At 36.9% G+C, this 12,521-nt stretch overlaps 1 protein-coding gene across 2 annotated transcripts; it reads left to right on the top strand.

Moving 5' to 3' along the window:
• Positions 1 to 6,284: 6,284 nt before the first annotated feature.
• On the top strand, positions 6,285 to 12,459 carry LOC110654489 (uncharacterized membrane protein At1g16860). Of its 2 annotated transcripts, XM_021810498.2 has the most exons (4): positions 6,292 to 7,238; positions 8,506 to 8,661; positions 11,401 to 11,612; positions 11,760 to 12,459. In XM_021810498.2, exons 1-4 carry the CDS (start codon positions 6,486 to 6,488, stop codon positions 11,950 to 11,952), a joined length of 1,314 nt encoding a protein of 437 aa, XP_021666190.2. In that variant the 5' UTR covers positions 6,292 to 6,485; the 3' UTR covers positions 11,953 to 12,459. The 2 variants fall into 2 exon arrangements, with proteins under 2 accessions (XP_021666191.2, XP_021666190.2); XM_021810499.2 differs by lacking the exon at positions 8,506 to 8,661 and having other exon boundaries at positions 6,285 to 7,238; positions 11,760 to 12,182.
• The last annotated feature ends 62 nt before the right edge of the window (positions 12,460 to 12,521 follow it).

The following is a 12,521-nucleotide window of genomic DNA, read 5'->3' as shown; positions in this document are numbered from 1 at the left end:
CTAATACCCCATATCAAAGACCAAATGGCCTCACCTTATAGGTGTTACCTTTAATTTACGACTATACTGAAACCGCTAGTCTTTCAGCAATTCCTGATGTAACTGTAGCTCATGTTAGGGTAACTGAGTCACTGACTCTAGTTATCACCCTACTGTGACCTTTCAATATTCTAGCTATAGGGTTTTAAATCTCTACCTAGGATTTCCAAACTCTTTTACAGTAATAGAATCCTATTCTGGCATAACTGTACCAAAACAGATACTACCTGCAAACATCCTTATCATGAGCACTACAGGGAAGTACGCAGCTCTACACAATAATCTCATGTCAGTACTGTAATCTGCAGCTTACAGAGCAGACATTGAGAACATTGTATAGTTACTACGATACGTCCTGAAAAACTAGGTCTCCTAATCTCTTATCTCTCTTGAATCTACTATTGTCATAAACTTATTCTGACTGGGTCATCCACTGATGACTGCCAGTAGTGGTATCCTCATCCTTATCTAGGGCAACTATACTTTCAAGACTCACTTTTATGTACTCGTGCCTTGCACGAAATGGGCACACTATTTAAACCCATACTGATAAAAATATAGTATTTATTGGAGTACGTGTTTCCATGGTAGACCTCAATAAGTTTGCTAAATCTATTTCATGTTTCTATGTACTCCACGAAAATCAAGACACAAACTGAGGTACTCTTATATTTCCCGATATATAACGCAGAATCTAGAAATAAAGAATTACAGAAAAAGACGAAACAAAATCCTATATTCCGCATGTAACATCCTAACAAGACTCCTTTTTACACTCCCAATTATATTATTTCCCATGAATCTAAAGCCTACGCTCTGATACCAACTTTGTCATGACCCAACCTATGGGCCGGACTGGCACTAAGACCTGGGCCAGCTTAAAGCCCTTAGGCCCATAGTAAGCCTAACTATTTCTCAACCCATGACTAGGCCCACAATTTAGGCCCAATATGCATATAAAATAATTTAAATTAAACTGTTGTAATTTTATTTCGGGCCAACTTAGCCCAGTAATTATCAAAAACTAAAATTAGGGGAGCCTAGCTCAACCCTGTTACACCATTTACAAACTATTTAAAACTCATAAAAATTTTTCATTTGTTAATACAAAAACTTAAATTTATGCAATCCCTGACAGGATTAATGCTACTACTAGTACATGCGGAGTCCTAAATTATGAATTTGGAGAATAACAATACAATTAAGTAATCTTTTCATAACCTGTGAGGAAAGAGACAGGTTATTCTGAAAAATGTTTCATCCTATAGCCTGGAAAAAATATGGTGAACAGACGTGAGCATTCGACTCAGAGAGTAAAATATCAATTTTAACCATAATCTCTATAATTATCTAAAGCTAATACACCCTATAGAGTGAAATGCAACATCGGCAATATTTTCACATCATAACAGCAAAAAGGTAATTTGGAGCACTCACACATCCGATAATGTCAAACAATACATATATGGGAGCTGATCCCCTATACAGCTCTCTTAATCCAACCTGTGCCAGCGAAGAACTCAGCTCGGACTTCCACTTAATAACCAAATCGGGGTCCCAGCAAAGAACTCAAGCCGTGTCTATCCCGAAGGACCAGGTCCCAGCGAAGATCTCAAGTCGTGTCTACCCGTCCTATCCATAGCCAACACCACATCACACGCACGTACACTGCTCCAAATTACCACAACAACATACATGACACTTTAACAATTGTGAATGCAACATAAAAAGTGCCTAGAGTTTAACTACATAAATATATACATATAAGTGATGCATGGGCATGCCTGAACATATAATAATATCGAAATTACAATTAAAATTAATATTTTACTCACAGTACACTGATGACTATTGTGGCTGCTGGATGCAGAAAAATAGCTGATCTCGATCACCTAATAATTAAATTATAAATTTATTAGTACTAAGTCAAAAGAAAACTCTAAAGAGGCAACAGACAGCCTAATTCATACCGAAAATCCGGCAGAGTTTCCACTATACCTGGGATCTATCCAACCTGCAAAAAGATTCAAATAACACTTCTAAATTCTAAATTTCCACAATCACATCTCATCAACATCACATGGCCCCTCCTGGGCCCTCCAAATCAGACAATAGTCATAAACTTGAAAAATTACGTTTTAGTCCCTATAACTAGCCCTTTTGCAAAACTACCCAAATGAGCTCTAAAAATTCTAAAATTTTGTCCCGCGGTCCTTAATCATATTATAAGGCTATTGCAAAAGGAATTATAATTTTTCGATCATCCACGAATATTTTATGAATTTTATTCTAAATTGATATTAGCTGAAAATGAGCAACTTGGAGTTCGGGTTTACCTATGCCAATTCTGACACCTGAAACGCGTCCAGAACGTCTGAAAATGCTAGGATTGACTGTAATATTGACCACATTCTGAGACGGAACATCGGGCAACCGGATCTGGCTGAAAATACGGTCCCGACGTCGGTGAGCTATCCTCGATCCGATCACACCTAAATTAAGTCCAAATTTTGTTAATAATTATCATAAAATTATTTTTAAATTTTAGAAATCGAAAAAGTTTGAAAATCTCACCAAGCGATCTAGACCATCCGATTATCGCCTTTTTCAAACGGCGTCCGATCGGAGCGGGACCAGTCCTATCTCGAAGATCTCGTCGTCCTGAGTCCATTAGTGGCCTCGAATTTTCGATCCAACAGTCGGATCGCCGGAAAAGTGGCCAGAAAGCCACTGACGTCGCTTTCTCTCTCCTCTTTCTCTCTCTTCCAGACTCGCCGAAAACCTCCACAAAATGGAGCACCACCGGTCGGGATGGGAAGCCCGTGGTCCCAGGAGTCAAGCGCCACCCTCACTTGGTCGGAACGCAACCGGAACGGCTGGAATCACACCTAGAAGGACGCGGCTGCCGCGAGCGTTGGGGGCCTCTTCTGGCCGCCGTTCGCAGTCCAAGGGTTGCTGCCGTTCGCAGTCCAGGGGTTGCCGGTGCCGTTGGAGACCGCTGGGAGCTTGACAGACCTCTGCCGACCATCGCCCGCCACTAGGTCGGCCGGAGACACAGTGAACGGAGAGGGAGAGGGAGAGAGACGGGAGGAAGAGAGAGATGGGAGGGAGGGGCTTGCTGCGTTTTAATTTTTCTGTGTGTTTTTTTTTTTTAACTTCTAATTACACTATTAGTCCCTCAACTTTTTAGGATTTTACAATTAGGTCCAAAATTATATTTATTTATTTATTATTATTATTATTATTTTTAAATTTTTGGGTTGTTACAAATATAATAAAATACTTAGTCAAACTAGCTTGTAAGCATCCAGCTTATAAGCATAAAAATGAAAAACTCATCTCACGTAGCTTATTTTTTTGAGCTTATAAATACAATGAAGATATATAGTGAAATTATAAAATTAAATAAGGATAACATTATAAAATAATTTATCAAAATAACTTATAAGCACCCTGTTTATAAACATTAAAATAAAAAGTTTTTCTCCTTCAACTTATTTTTTGAACTTATATATTTTTTTAAAAACATATTAAATAAATAAGTCAACTTAAAATTATAGCTTATAAGTTAAAACAAATGTCTTTTTAACCGCATATAAATTATAGTTAATTTATATAGATAGATAGAGTTAAATTTTAAATAATTAGTTATATAAATATAATGGTTTATGAATTATATATAATTACTATTTAACTCACCATAAAAATTAAAAGTATATATGTCATGATAAATAAATAAATGAATATAATTAAAAAAAATGATAAGTAAGGTGACTGAGTGAGTAGGCAGACTAAGAAGGTCAAGTGGGCAAGGCGATTTATTTTTTTTTTTTAACTGAAGATGGAAAGTGGGCAAGCCTTGGAAAGGGATGTCATTAGTGAATCGAAGGAGATGATGCTGTGTAGCTAAGCCCTTGCTTTCAGCTTCTGGGGCCTAAAGAGACTCAAAGGGTTGAAAGAAGGTATGGCAATGGATTGAATGTCTGTGAATAGTCAATTGAATTGTAATAAAATGAATTTGAGTAATATATGATCAAATTTGAAATAGATTTAAATTTAAAATTTAATATTTATGATGATTTAATTTAAATTTTATATATTTAATTTAAATATTAAAAAATATTTATTAATCAAATAAGGTTATTTTTGTGAATATTTTATCAATTTCTATCTCTTACTTAAAGAAGAAGGAAACTTCTCATAATAAGTAGGGACTAGGGAATAGGGATGGCCTAAAACCATTTGCAAAATCCAACAAATCGCTCCAGCCCAAGAAGAAGCAACAGTTCTGCTCTGTTTCTTAGTTGTGGATAAAATTTTCTTTTAATGTTATATAAAATAAAAATATGTCAATAATAATTTTTCTATTTAAATTAAAAAAAAAATCATATTTTTTATATTAAAAAATAAATTATTATAAAATATATTTAAAATTGTATTTTACTTTTAATTTTTTATTAACATATATTATTTATTTTATTATAACACTCTAATTTTTAAGTTTATTATTTTATGGGTAATTATTTATATTTTATTTTATTTAAATTTTAGATTCGATTTTTCAAAAACATAAAACTTTGATGATTTTTAAAAATTAATTTAAAGACTACGTGGTAAAACTAAAAATATATTTGAACTCTACGAATTTTTCTGAGTTTTCTAGAATTTTTTTTCAAAATTTTTGGGCATCATTTTCGGTTCCAATGCAGAGTAAAAATTTAAATTTTTATATTTTGAATAGGACCGACCGAATCGAACTAGACCGGAGCGAACCGATCGAATCGAGTCGGCCCTCTTCCTCTTTTTCTTTCCTCTTCCCGCGTCCCAGATGTCTTCTCTCTCTCTCTCTCTCTCTCCCGTTTTCTCTCTCCTCCCTCCGCTTCTCGCTGCCCTAGCCTCCCAAGCTCGCTGACGCACCACCTCAGCCCTTCCCCGTCCCCAGCCGTCGCCTGGAACGCCGGAAAAATGGGCCCAAATGCGCTTATATGCAAGCCGCACCGTTTCATCTTCCCGGGCCAATTCCGACCAATCCAGCCACCAATCGGACCGGGTCTTATCTCAAAACACTTCTACACCTCAAAAGCTTTCTATAGACGCCAATAACACTCAAATACATTGAGCGGTTTGCCCAATTTTTGCTCGGAAGTTTTAGCCCATTTTGAATTTTTGGGCTAAATTTCTCGCAAACAGTGAACTCTACGAGAAAATCGAGAGTACCAGAGTACTCTACTCGTCGAGAGCTTCATGGCAATACCAATTTCAAAATTTTCTAACACCGTTTTTGATGGGTCCTGTGAAACTTCGTAGTGTTTTTTCACATCTATTCAATTGATTGGTTACACTTTAGGTTCTAATAATTTAATTGATACTTTGACAAATGACCTGTAGGAGGTAATAATTCTTTCATCTTCTTTGTTTTCCTTTCTTTTTTCTTTTTGGGTGTATTTTTTTGGGATTGAGATTGGTTAGGAGAAGAATCAGAATCATTCAGTTAATGAAAAAGAGCTGAAAAATGAGAAAGCCAGTCAAATGGATAATAGTAGCACTCAAGGTATTGTTATGACAAAAGAGGAATTGAGTTTGCCTGCAAGGTGTTTGATGTAATGTGAAAAGGAATTTTGTTTTATGAAGTGGTGATTAAGGGATTAAGCTTGTTGCTGGGTAAATATATTTCAAATAATGCTTCTGATTTCAACTTGTGCTTGATTGGTTCTACATTTAACTATTATTGGCTTATTTTTTGTAAGATTTTGTAATATTTTCCTATGATTTACTTGTGTCTATTTGTTTCCAAATATATCTATGTCATCTAATTGTATTAGAGGCTTCATAGAATACTAGATTTTGAATAAATTAAATATAAAGCATTTCTTGAGTTTATCTGGATAAATCATGTTAAGTTTCCTCTGTGATAAATAGTTATTAACACATAAGAACTCTTGAACATATACTTATTATATTTGACTTCTAAACTTCTTTTGAATAGTTCTAACAAGAGATAAATCAGATTCATTTAAAAACATTGAACAAGAGATAAACTCTATTAATTTTGAATTTATCAGATCCATTTAAAAACATTAGTGGTTCAATTGCGTTCAAACTTTCTTTAAGGGTTTGATTATATTTTTTGTTATACTTAGAGGGCTAATTTAAACTTTGGCAATAAAGGGTCAATGCCAACATCAAATATCATTAAATCTTAAAATCTAAAAACTCAAAATAGTTTTCCAATCCCATGTCCAGAGTCCAGACAGTGACACAGACGCAGACAGAGGGACACAAACGTCTTTATCGTAATTTCTCACCTCCTTTCCTGTCATTTGAACAATCTCCTCACTCAGTCAGTCCTCACACTTGTCTATACAAAAAACTCCATCACTGCTAAACTCTCCCACTCTTCACTTCTCACTTGCTTTACTTTCCTCCTCTAAACATCTCCCTCCAAAATGGGGACCAGAATCCCTTCTCACCAGCTCAAAAATGGTCTCTTAGTTTCAGGTCCACCCGAGCACCTCAAGGAGAAGCAACCCACAATGGCATCACGCGCCGTTCCATACACTGGTGGTGACGTCAAGAAGTCTGGCGAGCTTGGCAAAATGTTTGATATCCCTGTCCTCGATCAACACTCGCCTTCTGGCCCTCCTCCCTCTATACCCAAGCAACCCTCCCGCCCTTCCTCCTCTTCTCAACACAATAGCGGATCCGTCCGATCCGGGCCCAACTCCGGCTCAGTTAAGAAATCTTCCGGTCCCCTTCCCCTTCAGCCCACCGGTCTCATCACCTCCGGACCCCTCGGCTCCGGTCCATTGGGCTCTGGCCCACTCCCTTTGGCCCACCGGAGATCCGGCCAGCTCGACCATACTGGCTCCGGGGTTGGATCCGGCTCTAGCAAGGCTCTCTACGGGTCAGCGGTCACCAGCTTGACGGAGGATGTCAAGGTAGGTTTTAGGGTTTCGAGGCCAGTGGTGTGGGTGGTATTAGTGGTTGTCGCGATGGGATTGCTTGTGGGTGCATTCCTGATGGTGGCAGTTAAAAAAGCGGTTATTTTGGTGGCAGTGGGGGCGATATTAGTGCCCGTAATTGTGGGACTTGTCTGGAATTGTGTATGGGGAAGGAGAGGGTTGTTAGGGTTTGTTATGAGGTACCCTGATGCTGAGCTTAGAGGTGCTGTTGATGGACAATACGTCAAGGTCACTGGGGTAATTTTCGCCTCTCTCTCTCTCTCTGTGTGATTATATTAGACTAGTTTATTGCTTTATTATCTTTGGGTCAATGCCTTGGTCTATTTCCACAAGATACTATAAATTTTGTCTTAGATACGAAATAGGTGGGTCATTATTGATGCTTATATAATTTCATATGAGGAAGGGAAACGAGAAAAACAGAGCTTTATGGAATTTAGCTTGGATAATCCTTTTGAACCATTTGTTAATGATTTCAAGACGTGATAATTGTCCATTAAAATTGGATTTTTCTTGGGACCATTGTATATCTATGTCCTGTGATCTATTTGTCGAAAGGCCTTTTTTCCCTCCTCTCTACTGGTTGGAGTTGCAGAGTGTAAGGAAGTTTGTTGAAGGTTTTGGAGCATATGAGCGGTGGAATTGAGCCAGCAAGCTGTCATGCGCAATGTCTTGGTTGCATGTGCTGGCTGGAATTTAGAGGGGACTATTTTTGCTTCTTTTGTGGTTAAGGATGGAATTCTATGAGATTACTTGAAATCTACAAGGGGAATAAGTGCAATGTGATTTTTTCCCCATAGAAGAGCAGTCGAGTCTTTTCCTTGACTTCAAACCTCCTTTCCCTGTTTTTGGTTCTATGGCGTATTACTTTGGTTTTTATTAAAGTTAAACTCACATGATTTTCTCCATAGTAATTTCATTGAAGACATGTTAAGATGACAAATTATGACTTTTACATCAATGATGTCATTGCATTGAACTAAGGTTTTCCTGGACGCTTGGCTTTGGTTTAGAGAGGTGGAAATATTTCTATTTCAATTTCTTCGAAACTGCAATCTTGACTTTGTTTGGGAACTCGGCTTAATGGAACTACCAGGCTGAATGGAAATAAATAATTGCTATTTAAACTTTTCAGCCATCAATCCGCCATGAGTTTTGTACTGTTACCATCCGGAAAATTTTACATTAAGGATTGGTTTGATGGAAAACTTTTAAAGTTTAATCTCACTATGGAGTTAACGTTTACAAAAATTCCATACATCTTCAAACTTATCTTCTGTGTCATTATCATTATATTGGGTTTGCAACTTTGATTGTGATGAGGTATCTCAATCAAGTGCAGGTGTAGGACTGGAGTGAAAATAACTAATAAAACTGCATAGTCATTAGTTTGAAAAGATTGTGCAAAAATGCTCACTGATGGTAGCTGGTCAAACATTCTAGTTTACAATTTGTACTTGTTATATATTTTTAGAAATAATATCCATGGATATCTTTAATGTAGGTTGTCACCTGTGGCAGCATACCTCTGGAATCATCTTACCAGAGGGTACCCAGGTGTGTATGTGTTTCCACGGAGTTGTATGAATATAGGGGGTGGGGTGGAAAATCTGCACAGCCCAAGCACCGCTTCTTCTCATGGGGATCTAGGTATTCAGAGGTCAGTTTGTTGAACTTTTGTTCCCAATATATCCCTTTTGAAATCAAGAGTTCTGCAAATTATGATTCAGTTTCTCACTGCATTTGGTTTTCATTTTTCAAACCTGTTAAATTTATTCAAACACTGAAGAGTCTTCAACAAACAATAACCTTAGTTCCTGATTTTTAAAATGTCCGATGCTGCTGAAAGACATCTGTTAGGCCTTGTGGACATAAGACCTAGCTTCAGTTTAAGTAGAATGGAAGATCACAAAGAAGAATGGAAGATCAGTTGAAGAAAGAGAGAAAGGAAGGGAGAACAAAGTAGAGAAAGAGAAAAGATAGAGAAGAGAAAAAGTAGAGAGAGAGAGAGAGAGAAGAGAAGAGAGAATAGAATTGTAAGGAGAAAAGTCATCTGCATTATTCATTCCATAATCTGTCAATACAACTTATATGGTATTTATACTCTCTTGCCTACAGTTATTTCTCAATCAGTTACATTTAACTAATTCTAGTTACAATCAAGTTCTCATAACTGTACCCTCTAATTCAGTCCCGAAGCTCTGCTCAACTGCATTCGCTCACCTAGCTCCATTCCTAACGTTTCCCTCCTCCTTGGGAACATCCTTATCCTCAAGGATGAAGCTGAATCTTGAAGCTGCAGACTTCTTGTCCATTCTTTGGCAAGTACTCCCATGCACAAAACAAGACCTGCTTCCATGGCATCAATCCTAAAAACAATATTTTTTGTCAATACGTAATTAAGATTCCCAACATCTTCTTGAGGATCCATATATTCAATTGCTGCTCCAATCACAAGTGACAAATGAACACTAAGGCAAGGATTGCATAGGAATTCCATGTAGCTGATTTCGTACAAACTTGCACAATTATCTTCAATTGATTCATTGATTTTGGACAATGGAAGTTTACAGGAGCAGAGCCAATATTCAAATTCAAATCCTTTAAAGCTGATAGAAAGTTCTTTTCAAGGGCATTTCCACAAACATTTGTTGTGCCCGACACCTTTATTTAGAAAATTTCATTCTTATTTTCATTTTCTACCTTCTCCATATCTCAAATTCCAATTCTTTGAGAACAATTGCAAATGTTGAATGCCATTTCAATACAAAACCCTCATAGCTACTCACAAAATTATTTTCTTTTTCTTCCTCAAAATTACCCTCATCAACAAGAAAAAATTTTCGCTTCAAGCTTTGCATACTGAAATTGGCATTTTTACGAATACCTTGAAGACAACCTTTCTCCATCAATTTGTTTCTTTCCTTTATCAATATCATTAACATAACATGACTCTAACACTGTAGAATCATTCTCAATCAGTTTGGCAGAATTGGAAATCAAGAAAAGATCCTTACCCTCTTGAGTTCCCAATAGCAAATTTTTTGTAGGTTCTTTACTTTGCATTGTATCATTTTGCTCAAGAGATTCTAAAACCTTTTCTTCAAAATTAAATTCTTGAATAGGCTCAAGCAATTGTCCGAATTCTACTGCAGCTTCCCTCAAGTCGTCAAAGATGTCCTCCATGTGTTGCTCATAAGAAGTTGACCACCTTCCCATTCTTAAAGAAAGGTGTTTAATTCTCCAACAAGCCCTCTATGCTTCACTAAGCCTTCTTGAATCATCCAAACCTCCCTTGAAAAGAATTATATTCCTCTCCAAGATGTGGGATTTTCTGCCATAATTTGTTTAATTTGTGTAGTGATAGAAGCTAGGGTTTGTTTTAAAGGAAAATGAAAAGAAACCGATGAATTTTAATGGAAAGAAGGGAAGGGATAAAGAATAGTGGAAAGATAACTGAATTCATAAGAATCCAGATTAGAGTGTTTGGTAACCAAGAAATCAAAGGAAAAGAAAGAAGATTAGAAGAAAGAGGGATAGATTCAGAGGGAAGGGGGTGAGGAAGAGAGAGATAAAGAAGAAATCATAGAAGAAGAAGGAGAATTTCCCTTGATCAAACCTACTCTAATACCAACTTGTTAGGCCTTGTGGACATGAGACCTAACTTCTATCTCAGTAGAATGGAAGATCACAGAGAAGAATAGAAGATCAGTTGAAGAAGAATGGAAGGGAGATCAGAGAAGAGGGAGAACAGAAAGAGAAGAGAAGTAGTTTAGAGAGAGAGAGACAGAGAAGAGAAAACAGAATTTTAGGGAGAAAAGTAATCTGTATTATTCATTCTATAATCTGTCAATACAACCTATATAGTATCTATACTCTCTTGCCTACAATTATTTCTGAATCAGTTACATTTAACTAATTCTAGTGACATTCAAATTCTCACAGCTGCTCCCTCTAATTCAGTCCCACAGCTCAGCTTAACTACACTCACTTGACCCAGCTCCATTCCTAACAGCATCTAGCTGAATGAGAACATGAAATTTACTTGCAATGTCGTAAGCATGTTAAATAAAGGGATCTAGTGCATAAAAATTAACTTCCATATATTTCAATAGTAGCATAAAAGCTCCAACTGCGCCTGCACCTGATTTGACGATTATTTAACTGGCAATTTTTTGGATTAAGGAAATACAATTCTTCTTGGTTTCCAATTCATAGAATAGAGCTGCACAAAACAACTACCAACAACTGGGTATGATACTTTTGTTGTCTAAATATTTAATTGTTTCATTTGTGTGGCAATGTTTCAGTTCTTGGCTGTGTCTGGGTTCTTTTTTTTTTCTTGGGAGAAAGCAGGTCCTGTTGTGCATTATAATGACACATTGATTCTGGTGAACAGAAATATGTTGCGGATTTTTACATATCAGATTTCCAGTCTGGATTGAGAGCATTAGTGAAGGCAGGCTATGGAGCTAAGGTTGCTCCATTTGTCAAACCAGTTACAGTAGTTGATGTAAAGAAGGAGAATAGAGATTTATCTCCTAGTTTTTTACGCTGGCTAGCTGATCGCAGCCTCTCCAGTGATGACCGGATTATGCGCCTCAAAGAAGGGTATGTCACTAAATATTCCTTTTTTACACCCCATTTAATTTTTATTCATGTCTTAAATTCCCTACTCTCTTAGGAACTGATTGAATCCTTGGCATTTGGTTTTAAGCTTTGCTCAATTGAATGCTTCATAAGATTGTTTTATTTCAGTTATGTAAAAGAAGGGAGTACTGTAAGTGTGATGGGTGTTGTTCAACGCCATGATAATGTGTTGATGATAGTTCCACCACAGGAGCCTGTGTCAACAGGCTGTCACTGGTTCCAATGCCTACTTCCAACCTATGTTGAAGGTCTTGTTTTGATGTGTGATGATAACCAAGATGCCGATGTAGTTCCTGTGTAGATATCTGGTGTTTCACCACTATTTGGGTTGTGTCTTGAACTGGATTGCACGAGTAAATAGTGGAAGGATGGTGAGCAGTGGAATCTCGAGGCTCCCTGAACCACATTCTCTTTGTTTCCAGGTACATAAAGTGCATAGAAATTGGTCTTGAAAGTGCCAGAGCCAGTAGACTGAAAGATGATATGTGATTGAAGAGTAATCTAGTGAAAAGCATTAAATATGCGTTGAAGATTGTACCATTAAATATGATAACCAAGATGCCAATGGGGAGAAGAGATGTGCGAAGAAGCTGGAATATGTTGCATCACAATGGCACTTGGCTCTTTGATTTTGGCTGATTTTTGTACATAAGTTATAGCAGGGTTGCCGGCAGGGGTTTGGTAACAGCGGCTTCAAATGAACTTGTATGGTACGTAAAATTGTGTATTTAGGGGCCAATTAAAAATAACTGATGAATACGATGTCATTCTAAATTCTAATACACTTTTACTGTGCTTGTATTAGTAAGGATTAATCCATTGAACACTTGAATTAAAACTATAACTTATTGAACACCTGAATTTATAAAA

This window comes from Hevea brasiliensis, chromosome 11 (genome assembly GCF_030052815.1).
Source record: "Hevea brasiliensis isolate MT/VB/25A 57/8 chromosome 11, ASM3005281v1, whole genome shotgun sequence".
Taxonomy (NCBI): domain Eukaryota; kingdom Viridiplantae; phylum Streptophyta; class Magnoliopsida; order Malpighiales; family Euphorbiaceae; genus Hevea; species Hevea brasiliensis.
Note: the sequence above shows the minus strand (reverse complement) of the source record. Positions and strands in the feature narration are given on the sequence as shown.